This window comes from Perna viridis, chromosome 1 (genome assembly GCF_037379345.1).
Source record: "Perna viridis isolate PV_CMFRI_1.1 ecotype Kerala chromosome 1, ASM3737934v1, whole genome shotgun sequence".
NCBI lineage: Eukaryota > Metazoa > Mollusca > Bivalvia > Mytilida > Mytilidae > Perna > Perna viridis.
Genome location: NC_142445.1, coordinates 25,635,989 through 25,654,725, shown reverse-complemented (window position 1 = coordinate 25,654,725; position 18,737 = coordinate 25,635,989). Strand labels below are relative to the sequence as shown.

General features: G+C 34.4%; 1 protein-coding gene across 1 annotated transcript in view; it reads right to left on the bottom strand.

Annotated features, from left to right (window-relative positions):
* The window catches only part of LOC148627958 (uncharacterized), a 166,940-nt gene that overhangs the window by 67,002 nt on the left and 81,201 nt on the right, over nt 1-18,737 (bottom strand). Inside the window, exons 56-72 of the mRNA XM_088582284.1 lie at nt 16,988-17,245; nt 16,085-16,403; nt 15,245-15,628; nt 13,331-13,590; nt 11,914-12,412; nt 11,176-11,285; nt 10,518-10,676; nt 9,648-9,768; nt 8,223-9,222; nt 7,603-7,828; nt 7,071-7,290; nt 6,642-6,764; nt 5,727-5,917; nt 3,980-4,646; nt 2,984-3,176; nt 973-1,055; nt 243-442 (exon numbers count right to left, since the gene is read on the bottom strand). Coding sequence (XP_088438410.1) covers nt 243-442; nt 973-1,055; nt 2,984-3,176; nt 3,980-4,646; nt 5,727-5,917; nt 6,642-6,764; nt 7,071-7,290; nt 7,603-7,828; nt 8,223-9,222; nt 9,648-9,768; nt 10,518-10,676; nt 11,176-11,285; nt 11,914-12,412; nt 13,331-13,590; nt 15,245-15,628; nt 16,085-16,403; nt 16,988-17,245 — 5,013 coding nt within the window. The remainder of the gene's footprint in view (nt 1-242; nt 443-972; nt 1,056-2,983; nt 3,177-3,979; nt 4,647-5,726; nt 5,918-6,641; nt 6,765-7,070; nt 7,291-7,602; nt 7,829-8,222; nt 9,223-9,647; nt 9,769-10,517; nt 10,677-11,175; nt 11,286-11,913; nt 12,413-13,330; nt 13,591-15,244; nt 15,629-16,084; nt 16,404-16,987; nt 17,246-18,737) is intronic.

Below are 18,737 nucleotides of genomic sequence, written 5' to 3'. Positions count from 1 at the left end.
TAATCAAGCCCCTCTCAATCTCATTTATTAGTGGTAGATTTCTTTTTTGTCTCAAATAACAATTAACAAAATGTTGAAATCATTGTAACCTTTTATTTTTGCCAAAATTGAAATTATAAAATACATTAATTCAAACTTGCATTTTGGTCTTTAATTGTAAAATTGTAATGATAAATGCATTTAAATATATTGATTTATAAAATTTCTGTAAACTTTATACATGTATATCACTGAAGACTAACCTTTCTATCTGGTGAAAGGGAGTTAATATCCTTGGCAAGGTAGATAACTCCAGCTGCACCATGTTGCCCATTGCCATTGCCATGACCTCCATAGGCCATGAGGTTACCTTTAATGTTGCCATTGGTGTATTCAAGGGAGATAATTCCACCACCCCCGCCTCCACCATCAATACCATTACCGCCATTAACACTTATTTTCCCTATAATTATATAATACTAATGATGAAATAATTTAATTGTCATGTGAAAATGTTAAATATACAATGAGCAACTAAAGCCTGAGAAATACCAAGCTCTATGAAGTTCCCAAAATACTGTCTCTTTTTCAAACTATTTCTTGATTTTTTTTCTGAACCCCTCCACTTTGAAAGTGTAATTTGACTAGTGCAATTTGAAACAAGGAAATAGGAGAAGATTTTCCATATGTTGGTAAAACTGAGTTATGATTTCATTGAAATACACTGAAAATGAACATTTCATGGGGCAGATAATTCTGTCAAATACCTCATTTTTCTATAAACATTCTGATGAAAAATTTCTGAGCAAATCCAGTGATACAGAGATTAAACAATGGCCTTTTCAAATAAACAAAGTATCTTTGAGTAAAATTATATTGTAAGATAGGTGGTGTTTTGACAGGCATGTTTCAGAATTTCCATTTTGCCTGATTCTTACAAAAACTTACACATAAACCGACCAATATGATACCCCTTCTTTCAAGATTTTTTACCTGTAACATCAATACTTGTTGCTGCTGAGATCCATACTCCACCACCAGAACCTCCTCCACTGGCTGATGTAGCACTCTCACCACTGAAAAAAAAACAGTATTGTTAAAAGAGACATGACACAAATTTTTTTTTTTTCAATTCTTGGTTTATTGGATTTATTACACCAAATATAAATCATAAAAATGTCCCTTGTAGTCACATACGTCATTTAAATAATTAATTAAAGATAAATTCAAAATCGACGATGAACCAAGCCATACAAATTTGAATTAGCCATGTGGTCACATGAACATACTACATCATTGGTTCTCAATTCATAGATCGAGTAGTTGAAATGCGTGGGGCTCCTGCACTTTTTACATGATTTCAACAACTGAGAGGGAAAATATTGAAAGTTTATATACTTACAGTTGTATCAATTTAAACCACTTCGAGAAGAAAATGATAAACAATGACAGAAATATTTAACTATTACAAGTATGAAGACTAGAATCCACAGAGAGACGACACCACTTCTTTTCGAAGACTACATAGAAATATTTCATTATTTTCTGTCATGTTCAATTGAACTTTTTACATCAAGTAAATAAAATTCCCATTCTAAGATTCAAACTTCCGATCTCAATCTTCAATGAAAATATTGATTTCACCCCTTTTAACGGAATATTACTCCTGACAAGTGTACCTGTATCCAGCAATTACAGCAACAGAATAATATTGACATGTTTATTTTTCATTGGTTTATTTGAGAACCCATAAGAGTTTTGTGCCAAAGCTTCCTCATGTTCTAAATTTTTTTTGTGCTAAAATTAAATATTTTAACTGACCTATAAAAAAATATTGCTCACTTAAACTTACATAGAGTCACCTATTATATACTGTGTATCATGTCAAATTCTCTATGTGAATTGTTTTATTTCAAAATTTGTAAGACAAAAGAAATGCAATTATTTTTCAATTATCCAAGTTATACACCTGTGTCGATACCTGTGTCACGAGGTGCCAAACCATGTTAAGATAAAAGAAGCCGCCTACACTTTCTCTTTGCCATAATTAAGCCTACCGGGCTTGCTAATTGATATAACCTAGCGTCAAAGAAAGAACGATACACAGAATGTCATTATTTTAGTTGTACCCTCCTGTTCAAGTCCTAAAATAGTGTGCAAAGTAGTTGCATTTTCGCCAGGCGGGAATGTATGCCTAAAAAAATGAAAAGCTGACGGAAAACAAGAACTTTAGTCTTCTTACTTTTTACACATGAATATTACACTCATACACAGATCACTAGACCACTCTGCATCATATATGCAAGCTATTTTCAAAGATTTATTAATTTTTTCGGGCATGTGTATATATTTTCGATGCACTCAAATGGAGATTGAGAACCAATGACATAGCACTTCCATGTATGGTAAGTGAGTGTTATTAACTTCCGGATTTCATTTATGCATATTAATTAGATCGTCGTAATAACACAAATAAATCATTCTAACTTTACTTAGCCCTAACCTGATGAAAAAACGTTTGTTACACTCCTATCTAAACATACTATAGTTTTCATAAATATAAATGTTTAAAAAATGATATTTTTGCATCACGTCTCCTTTAAGAGACACAAATATCACATTTTCTGTCCTTTTTAGCCATGAAAAATTTTCTCCAATCTTGATTATCTGAAACTCTCCACATATTATGGGTAAAAAGTGAGATACTGTATTACAAATAAATTCCACATTGAATCAATCAAGTCATATTCTACAATTCTACATTTTCCTAAAGTCCACTAATTCAAAGAGAAACAATGTCCAACTTCATAAAACTTAATTTGAAGTAATCCCTAAGTCTTTCTTCCACTCAATTTTCAACCAATCAGCTTGCTTATTTATTGAAATTAGAGAAAAAAACTCAAGGATTTGAGGACTATATCAATTTAAGTTTCTTTCATGATACCCGAACATTGAAAGGAATGATAAAGCCAGAAACCTAACACTAAATATATATCCTACTTACTCTGCTGTTATGTCCCCTTTATGAACAACATTGGCAGCTTGGATATGGAGTAATCCTCCTCCTTTAGTGTTATCGCCACCAGATCCCATGTACATAGGTTTCTGGTAGGAATCGTAAGCAGCTCCACCAGAGTAATCACTTATACCCCCTCCTTCACCAGCATGGCTAGCTCCAGCATGGTTCTTACCTGCACCTTTAATTTAGATTTTTAAAATTACAACATGAAGATGCACATATTATAGTGCTAGGTATACCCAACTTGTACAGCCATCCCACAAGACAGGAAGTCGATACATGTATTGGAAAGACCAAATTTGCTCACAACTTATGCACCATCTATATCAAATTTGAAATAATGTATGCCCAATAGTGCAACAATTTTTCTGAATCGATAATGGCTGGCTCAGAAAATGATTTAAAAGTTCCCTAAGAAATCAACCAAATTTTGCACCAATTGAAAGAGTTATTTCCCTTTTCAATATTTATGAGCAACTCGGCGGGTGTTTTCTAGAAAAGCTGAGGACGCTTACCCTGCCGGTGCACCTGGTCCATGCTCCCAGTTTTTAGTGGAGTCCAAGTTGCTCATTTACTTTTGTTACTTTGTATGTATGATTTTAGTTACTTTATGTTCTTTGTTGTGAATGTCTGTTTTCCATGTCTGGTCTTTGTCCCAGGATTACATTCTTTTGATTACCGCTATAACCTTGGTTCCCTTGATTACTCTTTCAATGAATTTCAATGCTTTCTATGTTATTTATTTCTCTTTAACCATTGCAGTTAATCAAAAATCAACATTCAACTTTGAGAAAGGATGCATTTGGGATATGAAATAAATGAGAAAAAACTTTTTGCCTGGTTTTTGCACGGACGCCCTCTTAATTCTTATACATTATGCAGTACTAAGCACATACAATTTATTCATGAAGAATTCAAAATAAGTGTGCAGATGAAATAAATTAGAAATTAATTTTAATCCTTAAGTAATATTTTTCTTACCATCTCCACCATTGATGTCAGATCTAGCATTAAGATTCACTATGCCACCTTCTTCAGATTCAAACTTGGATGAAACTTCCATTGATAGTTTTGCTGCTGAAATTTCACAAGATGCTCCTAAAAATAGCTCAGACAATGCAAAGTTATACTGGACATCATCAAACAGTATCAATTTACTTCCTTGTTGTAGTTTCAAACTGGAAAGCTGGAATGCAGCTGCTGTTCCATGTGATTTGCCAGTTTTTTTAATGTCTGTTGTTGTTCTTATCATAGTTAGATACTGTAGGCCACCTAGTTTACCATGGACCAAGTTGTTAGTGCCATACCATTTCACCTCTGACGGGAGAGTCAAGGTTCCATCAGTGTAGACCTTAGCATGAGCTGGGAAATACAGTGATACTTGCCGAATGGTTATTACTTGATGAATACCAACATGAATGGTTCCAATCTTATCAATGTTGGTAACAAAGTCACTGTCCCCAGAGAAACTCTGAACTGTCAGAGTATGGATTTCAGAAGTGCTGGTACTAGGTTCCAATGCTAAATGTGCTCCATTTCGCAAGTGAAGCTCACTGACTTCCAGGGTGTTTGAGGAGTCTAAGGGTATCCAGGTTCTACTGCTATCACTTCTGGAGATTGTGTCAGAATTCATATTGTCAATCAATTCCTACAATTTTTTTTAATTTACCTATTACCTAATAGTGACTTTTTCTCAAAAATGTACAAGTGATACTGTGTTTGCAAGCAAAACACAAAAGTCGCCAAAACTGGCAAATGGTCAGGTTTAGTCAAAATCTGATGCTGCCACTGAATTTGGAATGTAATGTTTATCTTATAAATCAGTTTTCATTGAAATCCAACTATGTTGACATTTTGCCAATTTTGGTGGCCATTTAAAAAAAAAATAGCAGCTTTCTGACAAAATCTGAAAGTGCCATTGAATTTAGAATGTCATGTTTACTCTAGATATCAATTTTCATTGAAATCAAACAATGTTGAAATTTTGCCAATTTTGGCAGTCTTTCTAAAAAAACTTTTTTTATGCCTTTGATGTCAGCAAGCTAAGATATTTTCATATAATTAATGAGTTCCACTAATTTTATAGAATTTGTTTGTCATTTTTCTGGGTTTTGTTTTGGTGGCCATTTTGAAATTCCGGAAGTTGTTTGCACATCCCCTGAGCATGCTTGATTTTTGAGCCAAGTTTGGTATGCATCCAATAAACAGTATCTGAGTATTTGTCTGGACATCTTTACATTCAGAAGAAGAGAAAAGCAAAAACAAATAAGTCGCAAAACTTCGTTTTGGCAACTTAATAATAGACTAATTTCAAAATCAGGAATTTTTTATGTCCTTTTCTAGTATTGAGTTACTATAACACACAAATCTTTCATTTCCTGGAGACCAAAACAATGTCTTTTTCTCTGACACTGATATGGTTATGGATTTAAAACATATCTGTACTTCAAATGGACAAAATTAGGCTAACAAATATCTGGTAAGAAATGAAAAATAAAATCTTCCCACCCGCCCCATATTTTTTGTAAAGGATGAATGAGAATCTACCATTTAAGTTTACTTAGCCTAACATAACAACTCTTATACTTCAGTCTAGCTGTGAAATTGTAGCTCTTGATTTTTTTTTTTTATTTTGTGATCTAACGTTTCAAAAACACAAAAAAAAAATAGTTAGAGCTACTTTTCGCAGCCAACTTCAGTCATGTGTATTCCATTAAGAGATACTCACAGCAACAGAATGGACCTCATTGTTGTTTACAATGAGTTTAGTTTTGGACCCTGTATCAACATAGATGGTTCCTGCTCCACCATAACCAGCTGATGACGGACCACCATGAGCTTGGAATTGACCTGTGAACTCTGATGATGTGTAGTACACAGATAGACGACCACCAGCTCCACCTCCTGAACTACTGCTGCCTAGAATTACAGATCAATTAGATTCAATTTAAAAGATTGATTTTTTTTAATTCCATCAAAAATTTACTTTAAATAAAAATACTATTTATCAGTGGCCAGTAAATTATTGTAGTAATTGGATTATTATTGTGCAGATATTGTATTTTTTTCAGGTATTCAATTACTGTGAAAGTATTATTGTTCATGGGGTACCAATTTTGTGGTTGTCGTGGGTAGGCTAAACCACTAATTTGGTTCCCAACGAAAAGGAGAATCCCTCTGATGTGTATACTGAAAACCTCAAAACCACGAATTCAAGAATTCAATAACTATTGTTTCTTCCCTAAACCATGAAAATTGGTATCCACGAATTAAAGTACTTTCCAGTAATAAAATTCTAATAACCATAATTTTTCGCAGTTACTTCACATTTTTTAAAACAAAAATTCAATTTGATCCATCCAAAGCAAAATGAACAAATAAAAAAAAAATCCCCAGAATGTTAGACCACACCAACAATTACAAATAATGTGTTTTACAAGTTGTGTCATTCAATCCAATTATCAGAATTCTTCAAATAGAATTTAGGAAATATCTAAAACTATAATAATAACACCATTGTTGCCGAAACAACTAATGAAAACAAAGGGAGATAATGTATATACAGTAATTGAAATAGATGTCAGGTAAAAAAGGAAATAAGATAAAGTTTACTCTAACAATATACCAATTATCCTCTTCATACCTTTGCCACCTGTAACTTGAAGTTTCCCTTTACCATACAGGGCACCAGTTTGTAACTTTACACTCCCCCCACTTGCTCCTCCTGTACCAGATTTACTCTCCTCTCCATTACAACTTATAATACCTGTGAAACAAAAAAAAGTAGTAGTTTACCTTTTCTAATGCTTGAGAAAAAACTAAATATGACTACGCTTCATCTGTCTTAAGCACTTAAAATTCCCTAATTCCATTTGGTTGAAATGTGACATCTTTGAATAAATCAATTGTTAAAGTTTTTTTTTCTATCAATTGTTCCATATTTGTGGGTTTTTTATTGTTGATATTCTTCTGATTCTGTTGATGCTTAATTCAATTCAAAATTTATTTCTAAATAAGAAAAAACAGTTTGTAAACATCATCACAGCAAAAAAGAAATCCATTATATACTTGCCATCAATACTAGCTGATACACTGGCAGCAATGTTGATAATTCCACCTCCATAGGCTTCATTTGATCCATATTTTGCATTACTACCAAAATGGCGGGGAGATTTGACATCTCCATAGAAATAGCCACCAGAGTGTGCCGTTGTACCTTTTCCACCCATACCACCATGGCCTGCACCTGCCTGGTCATCAGCTACACCAATTCCACCGCCAAACAATGAAGCCTAAAGACAGCCAGAATTATTAATAATATATTACATGAAGGTAAAGTATGAGGAGTATGTATAACTTTTTTAGCAAGTGTACAGACCTATATCTTTCAACTTTGTCCAAGGGAAAGGAACTGTTTTGCATTCATTTAAAATCTAACAATATTGATGTCACTTTTAATTATTCCTTTTAACTTCTACATGTACAAGCACTACATTCACATGAAAAATACCTTTGAAAACTGTAATGAAATACTTCATCTTACAAAACCCTGAATTTGTACACAAACAATCAAGAAACACACACACAAAGTAGTAAATAATTACCTTATAATTGGCGTGTATGGTTGCAGAGTCGTCTACAATCAGCTCATCTACAACAATATCGAGGAAGTCAGATACAATGATACCACCGCTCTCTACATGTATCTTGGTACCAATCAACTTCATCCCATCACCTCCACTATCTATCTCTAGTATACCACCTCCCTGAACAACAACTTCTGTAAACCTGATCTCCTTCTTTGCTCCTGTAGTAGAGTTTCCATATGGCCTGAAACAATGTAAACATGTAAACTAGAGTTCTTCCCAAATCAATACAGAACCATGCTTTGCAGCAATATGATTTTTAGCATATGATTTCTGAAATAAATCTTCTGCACTTTGGCAATATGCTATGGTTTTTTGGGAAAAGCAAAGAGAGTTGCACAAAGTACTTCTATGGACAGAAGGGAAAACAATTGCAATTCTAGTTTTCAAATCAGCATAAATAGTTTCATTACAGTACTTAAGTTTTCTTATGTAGTGTTTCTATATCAATATCATGTTAGTGAAATACCTCAGTTTGTTAGTTACAGATATATAGTTTTTTTAACCTACTGAATTTTAAGTTTTACCAAATACAAACAATCAATAAATTACACCTGAAACAATCATATACAACTTACTTGATGATAACATTTCCACCAGGCCCAATCCTGAGGTTCTCTACACCATTCAGAATCCCTTCCAGTTCTATTGTTATATTGTTAACAACAAAATCTTTGGCTGTCTGCAGCACACCATCAGGGTAGATAATCAAACCATACTCCAGTTCTGGACTATCATGAGGTAGATCTGCCGTTAGCTCTTGGTGGGGTCCAACATGAAATGTACCAGTTTTATCACCAGAGGTTTTGTAGATGGTAATGAATTGTGAGTGTGTGTCAATATTTCTTCTATGAACTGCTAGGTGTGCCTTGCCTTGAACAGTAACCTCTTTAAATGCATGGGAGCATCCAACATTATGGACACAGTCTTCATGGTCAAATATCCATGTATGGAAACTATATTCCTTTCTCCCAATGTCTGACAGCTTATTGAAGTTAATGTTTGGATTCAGCGGTTCACAGATATGGTTGTTATCAACCAAGAGAGTATCAGAGTTGTCAGCAAGTTCTCTGAACAAGATGGTCCCTGCACCTCCACATTCATGTCCTTCACCCCCAAAGGCAACTTTTTCCCCTGTGTAAGAATAATTGTGGTAATGAATGGCAATTCTACCACCAGCACCACCTCCACCAAGACAAGTTGTACTTCCTTTTGCATTACCTCCCTTGACCAAAAGCTTCCCAGTTCCTGTCATGTGACCTGCTTTTATGAATATGCTCCCTCCAGCTCCTCCACCACCCCGAGGACCAGAACCTGATTCGCCATTGCACAGAACTTCTCCGTCAAGCAACAGATCCTCAGCTACATCCATTTTCACAACTCCTCCTCCCCTTCCACCAGAGTTCAAACCATGTGGACTACAATGGGCATCAGCTGATGAACTTGCCCCTCCCCCAGAGCCACCATTTCCACCGTATTCACTGGGTTCATACATTGAGCCATAATTTGGAGGTGGGCCAACATAAGTCTGGAAACGACCTTGACCTCCAGCCGCACCATTACCACCACCAGAACCACCTGGAAGACAAGAGTAAAAAAACTTATTTTTTCCATTTCACAATATAAATGAATGACTGCAATGAACAGATGATATTCCTGTTCCTAAACATGATGTTTTAAAAATTCTTACAACTCAGCACAGGAAAAATAGGAATACAATGAAAGTTATTTAATCCCCTGCAGAAATATGTGTGATGCTAAAATTCATGTCACCAAGTCATTTGCAAAACTGGTCAAAATGGAAATTCCTGATAAATGCATATCATACACAGCACTAAGTTTCATGAGAACAAAATCAAGAATAAAGAAAGAGTTGTTGTTAACTTTATAATATGACAGGAAGATACACAGACAGATATTCATATACTCTTGCAGCTATGATAAAGTGAATAGGACAAAATGATTCCCAAGTTTTTATATGAAAAAATTGTGTCATTACATACCTCCATCAGGTCGGTTCTGAGCATCCTGCTCTACAAGGGTGTCAGGTGCTGTCCCATTAGTGTCTATAACACCAGCTACATCTATCTGCACTCTCTTGGCTGTCACATTTAACCATGGGGTCTAATGAAAATACACAAGGTAAAGCTTTACATAACATATTGATATTTAAGCGAATTTAAACTCTAGAAAGGAAACAAGACTTAAATAGCAAGCAATCTAGTAGATTGATAGCTAATACAGGCAACCAAAAGGGTATTAAACATGTGTTAAAATTTAGCAAAAAACATATTATGAAAAAATATTTTGCAATCTTTTCTATGACATATATATATATTCATAAAGCTGGAAACTGGACCCCCAACCTCCCCCCCCCCCCAAAAAAAAAGGTTCCAAATTCAATAATATAGCATACTAAATTGAATTCAAAGCATCTATAAAAAAACAAATTAACAACACTAAAGTAGTTTATTTTTAGACTGCAAAGTTTCATATCATTCAATTGAGCTGATTACATCACCTTATTTACCCTATCGGTACACCTGGTCCATGCTCCGTTTTTAGTGGAGTCAGAGTTGCTCATTTGCTTTTGTTACTTTGTATGTATAATTTTAGTTACTTTATGTTCTTTGTTGTGTATGTCTGTTTTCCATGTCTGGTCTTCATCCCTGGATTACATTCTTCTGCTTGGTTCCCTTGATTAATCTTGCACCAGAAGTTGAAAAAACATCAGATCCATTCATAAAACAATACTCTTTCAAGGAAAAAATGAGCTGGAACCGTCCTTTCAGTGATTCTTTTTAGGTAAGATAATTATTTCAAATATATTTTTTGCATTATACATGATTTGGTAAATGTAACATGTGACTAACCTCTATTCTCCCTCCAGCATGTATCCTGAGGAGATTAGTCAGTTTAAGACTCAGTGACATATCATGTTCCTTAACATAAGTACAGGTAACCTTACCATCAGCTTTGATTTCTAGCTCACTGAACACAAACATTCTATCTGGCTCTCCAATGGTATGAGCCTACAAAGGTTAATAAAATATAAGTAGACAACCATCTGATTCTGAATCCTGAAGGGGCAGGAACATTTTGTGGGGTTGGAATATTTATTTTCAATCACTCAGGGCAAGATTATTTATTTCCATTTCACTATATGAAGTATCTGGACTGAGGTCAGAATATTTATGTATTTATTTTCTAGGAAGTATAGGCCAAAATATTTATTTTTTTCAGGGCCAAAATATCTATTTCCAAAATCTGCTAGGCCACACTTACGAATCAGATTGCTGTCCCCTTAATAAGTAACAATAACAAACCTGTGTACCATGCTACTTGGAAAGAAACATAAATGTTTAAGGTATATACATACTGTATTCTTGGTTATTAAGAAAAAGGATGTTTAAAAATTAGATTTCAACTTAAATATATATCCATTTAGAATTGTCCAAGTGCACAATGAGTAAAATATTTTAATGTTTCATACATTTTTAAGTTCTAAAAGAAAGCATAGTTCAATTTTACCTTCTCTCCAACCAGCATGTTGACACCCTGTCCAATGATGACATTCTTGGCTCCTGATAGTACACCATCAATGTAGATAGACTTGTATTCTAAATTGATGAGGTAAACATCTGAAGAAAAAAAACAAGAATGCAATATTTAGAGCTCATTTTCTGAAACAAAAACAAGAATGCAATAGTCATAGCTCATTTTCTGGAAAAAAAACAAGAATGCAATAGTCAGAGCTCATTTTTGTAGACTGCACTTATAAAATTTCAATTCATATTTTTTTGCAAATTGAGAATCAATAATTTCACAGCACTAAATTATACAGTGAAACCTGAGTAAATCTAATACCTTCTGGATATCAAAAATTGGTTCGGTTTAGATAAATGTTTAGCTTACCAAGGTTTAAAATTTAAGTGAGTAAATATAATACCTTATGGATATCAAAAATTGGATCAGTCTTGAAAAATGTTCAGCTTACCAAGGTTTAAAATTTAAGTGACTTTAAAAGTGTCTGGTTAAAACAGATTATTCAGGATTCGAAATACACAGGTTTCACTGGAATTTTTTTTTATTGTTGAAAATTAAAAAAATCACATCCTGTTCAAACATCCAAAGGAAAATAGGAATAAGGACAAAAAGATCAGGATTATGGGAATTGTAACCAAACTGAATCAATACCAATATATCATGTTAACATACATTGATTATAAGGAATTAAGTTGAAACTAAAAAGGAAAAAAATTAGCATACTTTCAGGCATGTTAAATTCAGCATTTTCATATATCCTGAAGGATGATGGGAAGGGTGAATCATTATCCTCAACTGTGATTGGCTGTTCTTTAGTCACATGGAGCATTCCACTTGCATCACCATGGAGATAACCGATTGTAACAGGAGGAGCATTTGATGTTGTATTCAGGAAGACAAGATGGGCAGCATTATTGATGTGGACATGGTCAAACCTAATTGGATCAGTAGGATCAGCTGCTGTTGTAATGATATATGTTTTTCCTGTATCCTGAGCTTTATCCATGACATATGTAGTCTTTGGCTTATAGTCTCTATTGTCTATGTACAAAGTTGTTTCAGCCATCCCTGTGGCTGAGTTTGGTGCCTGTACAAACACAGTTCCTGATCCACCTTGCTCGACAAAGCTCTTTCCACCATAAGTTCGGTAGCTACCGCGGAAGGTGTCAGATTGGTTGGCATGGATGGCTATTCTACCACCACCTCCACCACCACCTGTTGCCTGAAATTAAATTTTAATTTACTTGACTTGATTGAATAATCACTACATTAAGGAGGTAGACATAGGGCAAGGGACACTACCTTTGAAATCAATTATGTTTGTATCATATTCAATTTCACCAAAGCCTTTCAAGCTTTCCTTCAAAACAGAATAACATGAGATTGATGTAAAATGGTAAATATAAACATTCCAATGATTTGTAAGAGTTGTGTCTCTTACCCTAGGTCTACTTTCTTAAAGTATGATAAAACTACAGGGCAATCAAAAACTATTCTGAAACACATGGTATTCATGCTCTCCTTTTTTTGGTCACGGCATGGAGCTGATGCACAAGAAATAAAAAAAGGTCAACAAATTTGTGTGCCAATGCCAGTTAATGGTTTGCCCCAATCCCAACTATAATATATGATGAATATTGAGTAATAAAACAAGAATATGAAATTCCAAATGTGACACGTCTACATAAAGTTTGTAACAAAATACCAAATGACTATGACAAATTTGATGGGAAAATTGTGGCAAAAAATTGTGACAAACAGATTGACAGACAGAGGGATGGACAATAAGGGTAAAACAGTATACACCCCTGTTTGGAGCATGAAATGGGGTATACAAACAAAATCTCCCTTCTATAAGACAAAGGTAGTGGAAAAACAAAATATAAACATACCTCAAAGAACTTTAAGGAATCTTATAACTTATGGAAGGTTACAAGAAAGGGGAACATGAAAAAGTACATGTAGGTCACAAAACTGGTGTTCTCATTTTTTCTGGCATATTTTATCAATATTTCAGATAAACAAGGTTGAATAAAAATATCTAAGCCTTAGAGCCTACAAAAATATTTCTGAAACAATCAACATTCCTACATATAAAAAAGAAAATCAAACAGTAGTTAGAGTGTTTTAGAATACTTACAATAGTCTGTATATTAGTCTCTCCTCTGCAGTAACCACGGTGACACCAATGTTTGGACCAAAAAAGACTCGAATAACATGAATTCATAATACCATTAATGTAACAGCAGTTATTGTTAGGGTTCTGACAGGTGAGAACACAGTTATAACCAACCCAGAAGTAGCCACTATCACATTCTAAACATCGACGTTCAGCATCATACCGGCTACAATGGGCTACATAAGCCCCATCTCCTCCATTTGCCCATACAGTTCCTGTGCCTATGTTGGAACAAAGAAATATTTGTCATTTAGACTAGAGATGTGATTTAAAATTATGAAGTTTCATGTTATCAGGTATTCAGTAATATTATAATTTTGATGTTAGAAGTCTAAATTATACATGTAACTATTACAACTTTTAATTCATTTGCTTTAAGTTATTGTCTTGTTAACCATTTTTTGTGACTTGGGATATCTTTTCAATTTTACTGCTATATAATTTCCCATCCTTCACTCTCTTCTAAAAAATGTCTTCAATTAAAAAAAAAAAAGACTTCATTCACTGCCATTTATTTTCACTATTTTTAATTGTGCATGAAAATAACAAAAATTAATTGCTCACAAAACAAGAGGCTCCAAGTAGCTTTAATTGCTCACCTGGTTAAATTTTTTGCTTTTCAAAGGCAATAAATTTAACAAGAAGCTGACATGGCTAAACAGATTAAAATGAAATTTGAACAATAAAAGATCTCATCATGCTGAACAATTTAATTCGCATATGAATTAGGCTTAACCTAATGGTTTTGGAAATATATGCAAAAAACTTCTGTCTGACCCTTTGTTCTATTTTTAGTAACGACAGCAATGTGTTTCAACAGATCAAAAATCCTCACATTAGTTCTACGCAGAATACCCTAAGAAACATTCATACCAAATTCAGTTTAAGATGGTCAAGTGATGTCAGAGAAGATTTTTGAAAGAAATAACTTTAAAAGGAGCAAAAAAATATCGAAAAGGTGCATTAACCCCAACATGGCTTACAGATTTAAAAGAGAACTTTGACCACATCTCATCATACTGAACACTTTTATCTTATCAGAAGTTTGCTAAACCTAACTTTTTGTAAGATATACCGGTATGTAAAAAACTTCTGTCTGACCTCTATGTTCTATTTTTAGTAACAGTGGCAATTTCTTTTAATGGATCAAAAACTCCCCACAACAGTTCTATGCAGGATAACCCGAAGTACACTCATACCAAGTTTGTTTCTAATTGGTCAAGTAGTGTCAGAAGAGAAGAGTTTTGAAAAATTCTTTAGGGCGATGGACGACGACAACGGATGACAAGTGATGGCAACAGCTCACATGGTCTTTAGCCAGGTGAGCTAAAAAAGTAAATTCACAGTATTTAGTATACACAGTCCTGTGCGGGTCTAGGTGTCAAAAGAATATGCCTTCAGTAGCATTAAGCTTGTTGTAAAAGGCAACTAAATATTACTCAGAATCCTGGTCGAGGGCTAGGGCACTCTGCCCACAGCGCAACTGGGTTGCGTGCCCCAGGTGGTGGAATGGGGTACCCCTTGCAAAATACAGAAAACCTGACTGCAAATCATAGTGGTGCAATGTGTTTGGGAAAATGCCACATTCCTCACACGTTAAGGAACCTTTCTGTGGTATTCTATCAGAGTAGGAACCATTAGGCTCCTCACAGGAGATTAAATTGCTCAACCCCTACCCACCTCTCCCTAATTTCAGTGGAAAACAAAATTTGCCAACCCCATTATCCTTGTGACCCGTCCCATTTCTATTTCATCATTTCATGTTAATTTTATCATTCATTTCATGTTCACTGCCTGGATACAGTTGAAATATTGCTGCTCGGGCGTTAAACCCTAACAATCAATCAAGTATACACAAAACTATTTAATACAAACCAGTGAAATGTTGAGTGTTGAGGATAATGCTACCACCAGATCCTCCCCCTGCTGTTGGTGTCTTAGCTGAGTTTCCATCTGCCTTGATATCTCCATCAATCTCCATGTTGTGTAAAGCTTTGAGATAGATAATACCCCCGCCATCACCTCCATCGGGAGGACCTATCCCGGTTGATCCACCACTACCATACTGGTCAGGCTGACCAACACTGCTGTAAGCTTGTGAAGATTGAGTGTTGCCATTTCCTTTACCTCCAAGACCCCCATGGGAACCACCTGAGCCTCCATTTGGGTCTGGGAATCCTGGTGCAGTTCCTTTTCCAAGGGCAAAGCCTCTTCCTGTGGCATCCAACAATCCTTCAGTGTCTATAGTTATGTTAACAGCTGAAAAATATACCAAAGTCCATATATACTGAAAAATGTGCTTTTCAGTAAATGTTTCAATGATCTTATTAAAAAAGGGTTTGTTTTCTATAACCATTATGCTCATTAAAAAAATCCTAGATTCTCATCCAACATTTTTTAAAATTATGGGTGGGTGGGAGAATTTTGTTTTTTTATTTTTTATCAAATTAAGTGAAAAATACTGTCAATTTGAAAGAAATTGACCTCAATTGGGAAAAAAATCAAAATGAAATATTTTTGGGAGGGTGAAAAAAACTGGGTCAGGAGGGATGAGAAGCTAGGATATTTTTTGTTTTGGCCTTATGTTTAGAAATACATTTCCTAACTTGCTTTTAATCTAAACATTTATACAGCTTTGTAAATTTCTGTTAGAAAAAGTATAATAGGACATTGCAATGATATTGCATTCAGATTACAATGTACTTAATCACTGACCTTCGAGATAGAGGTTGTTGACCTTGAATATTCCTCCTCCTCTGATATGAAGACCTCCATCAAGATGGATGTTCAGTTTGTTGTCATGTTCTGCATCTCCTTTGTAATCAAACAGACCCCCATCAAGAATGGTTATACTGTTCAATGAGAAAGAACTCTCCTCTGTCACACTGGTAGCATTGTGTTTCACAGAAGGATACACAGTGAAGGCACCATCTAGAGATATGTTGAGGGTCTCTACTCCTCTAAGCAAACCACCATACAAAGTTACACGACAATCTTTCAAATAGGTGTCAAAGGGCAAATTGACTGTGCCACCCTAGAAAAGAGAAACAGATATTTGGATAACTAATACTTTCGTACGTAGAAAATGTAACAAGATCCAAACAATGTGATCAAGATAACATTTCTCTCTTCAAATTAAATTCTCAGAGAGGATATACTTTCCATCTCAATGGATTGTAGGACCCCTGGGGGATTTAGAATCAGGTTTAATCTGACCCTGAGTATCATAGAATCAGGTTTAAGCTGACCCTGAGTATCATAGAATCCTGTTTAAATTGATAATTTCTGGTTCTAATTTAACAATTTCAATTGTTTTAAAGCTGCATTATACAATCAATATAAACTGACAATATTTTCTGCTCCAAAGGGGTGTCAAACCCTATGGATTCCATTGTATTTGCAAAATGAATTAAACAGAGACATACATTTTTCGATTACCAGTAATGTGTTCCTACATTTATGCTATTTTACCCTTCAAAACACATTTTATTAGTATGTATCTCCCTGTACGAGTGCCACTATATACATCAACCCATAATTAAACTTGACCTTAAAAAAATACTGAGTTCTTCAAAATAAGAAATGTAATTTCCAAGAGAATACTACATGTAAACCTACCTCATATAGAGTTACATCAAATGACATGACAGTTGTAGCATTGAAGTCAATATTGAGCCACATATTATTCTCTACATGTATTCCAGCTGTGTTATCACCAGCAACAGTTGTCAGTGTAAGTTTCCGCGATCCACTGGTGACATAACCATCATCATCAGTTGCCATCAGCCCTACTTCAGCATGATCACCAAGATCTAATATGTCAAGTTCATGCTCTTCTCCTTTATTGTCTGGGATGGTGATCTTTGTCAAACGATTCTACAAAAAAAAAATTGACATTTAGATTCTGCCATGTATTGTAAGACAACAAATATACCAACACAAGATATATCAAGGAGAAGTTGCTTCTCCATGCCAGAGAAACAGGAAGAAGTGACATCATATTAGGGAGAAGTGAGGGAGAAGTGAATTTTCATATACAAGAAATTCTTATGTGATATTTTTAGAATTATGTAAATATAGTTACAGTTATGTAGCTACTATCATAGCACATACATATACATGTATAGCTACAGCACAGTGAAGAACCCCATTATTTTAGCATCAACAGACAAATTTTCTATTTTGTTTTTCAATGTTAATCAGTATAGGGTAATCAAAAATTTGATATAAACAAGAAAGGAATAAGTTCGGTAAGGACTCCTTTTGGCCTCATAATTTGGGCATTTTTGAAAATTTTGATTAAAGCTGATTTCTAGGTAGTAGTAGAATAGTAAAATGGTCACAAACACTGAATAAAAGATGTTTTTGATGAGATTTATGACGTTATTCAAGAAATAGCAGTATGCATTTATGTAAATTTTACAAAAACCTTTAATTTCTGCAATTTTTAAGATGGTTTTTGTTTGGAACGGAAGAGGCTACACATCTGTTGACTGAAGATATTTTTACACAAGTTGTAACTGACAATTATACACAAAATATATGAAGCACGAGAGTTGACACGCCTTTGGCAATTGTTAAAAGAGTGACAAATTTTGTGTTTTCCAGTCTTTTAACAGATTTTCCCTATCTCAGCCAAGTTTGAAGGGCATATATGACCATATATATTCAAATGATTACCATAAATCAATCAAATCAACTATAAAACACAGTAACGGGCTGGAGAAATAAAATTTTCTTCATCTAGACTTTGTTTTTGAGGCGAAACTTCTTTGTGAGCTTTTGCCCACCAAGAATATATCGGGACCAACACTCCAACAACAGAAAATGATACAAACCTAGTTTTCACAGATCCAACAGAAAAGTGGTAATCAGTGCATACAACACTTAAAGATACTTTACAGTAAAATCTAAATGAAAAAAAAAGTGGACTTCCCTTTTAAAGAGAAATAAGGTCATGTTGGTCATAAATTATTTCTGTCGACCCCAAGCTGGAAATTAAATCTAATGAAAGTTATACTGTTAGCTGTCTGTTTTTTACTGATGTCTTTTAGTTTTGTTTTCAAGCCTGTTAATTATTATGTCATTTACATCAGATAATTTTTACTGCTATGTTTGTTTTGTATTTAAAAATGTTTCCAAATGTACAAGTGTTAGTTTTGTTTTGTATTTTTTGTGGTTTTTCTGCCACTTTGTTGTCCAGTAAAAAGCTGTTGGTAAATGTACCTGAATATACAGTGGTTAGTGCATTCAAGACGATTACTGGTGAAATATTTCAGTACCATTAGTTTGTATATTCTAACAAGGCAATGTAAAGACTTCATAATAGGGAGAAGGATTAGAATTTTCTTGATTTCATGGTGTTTTC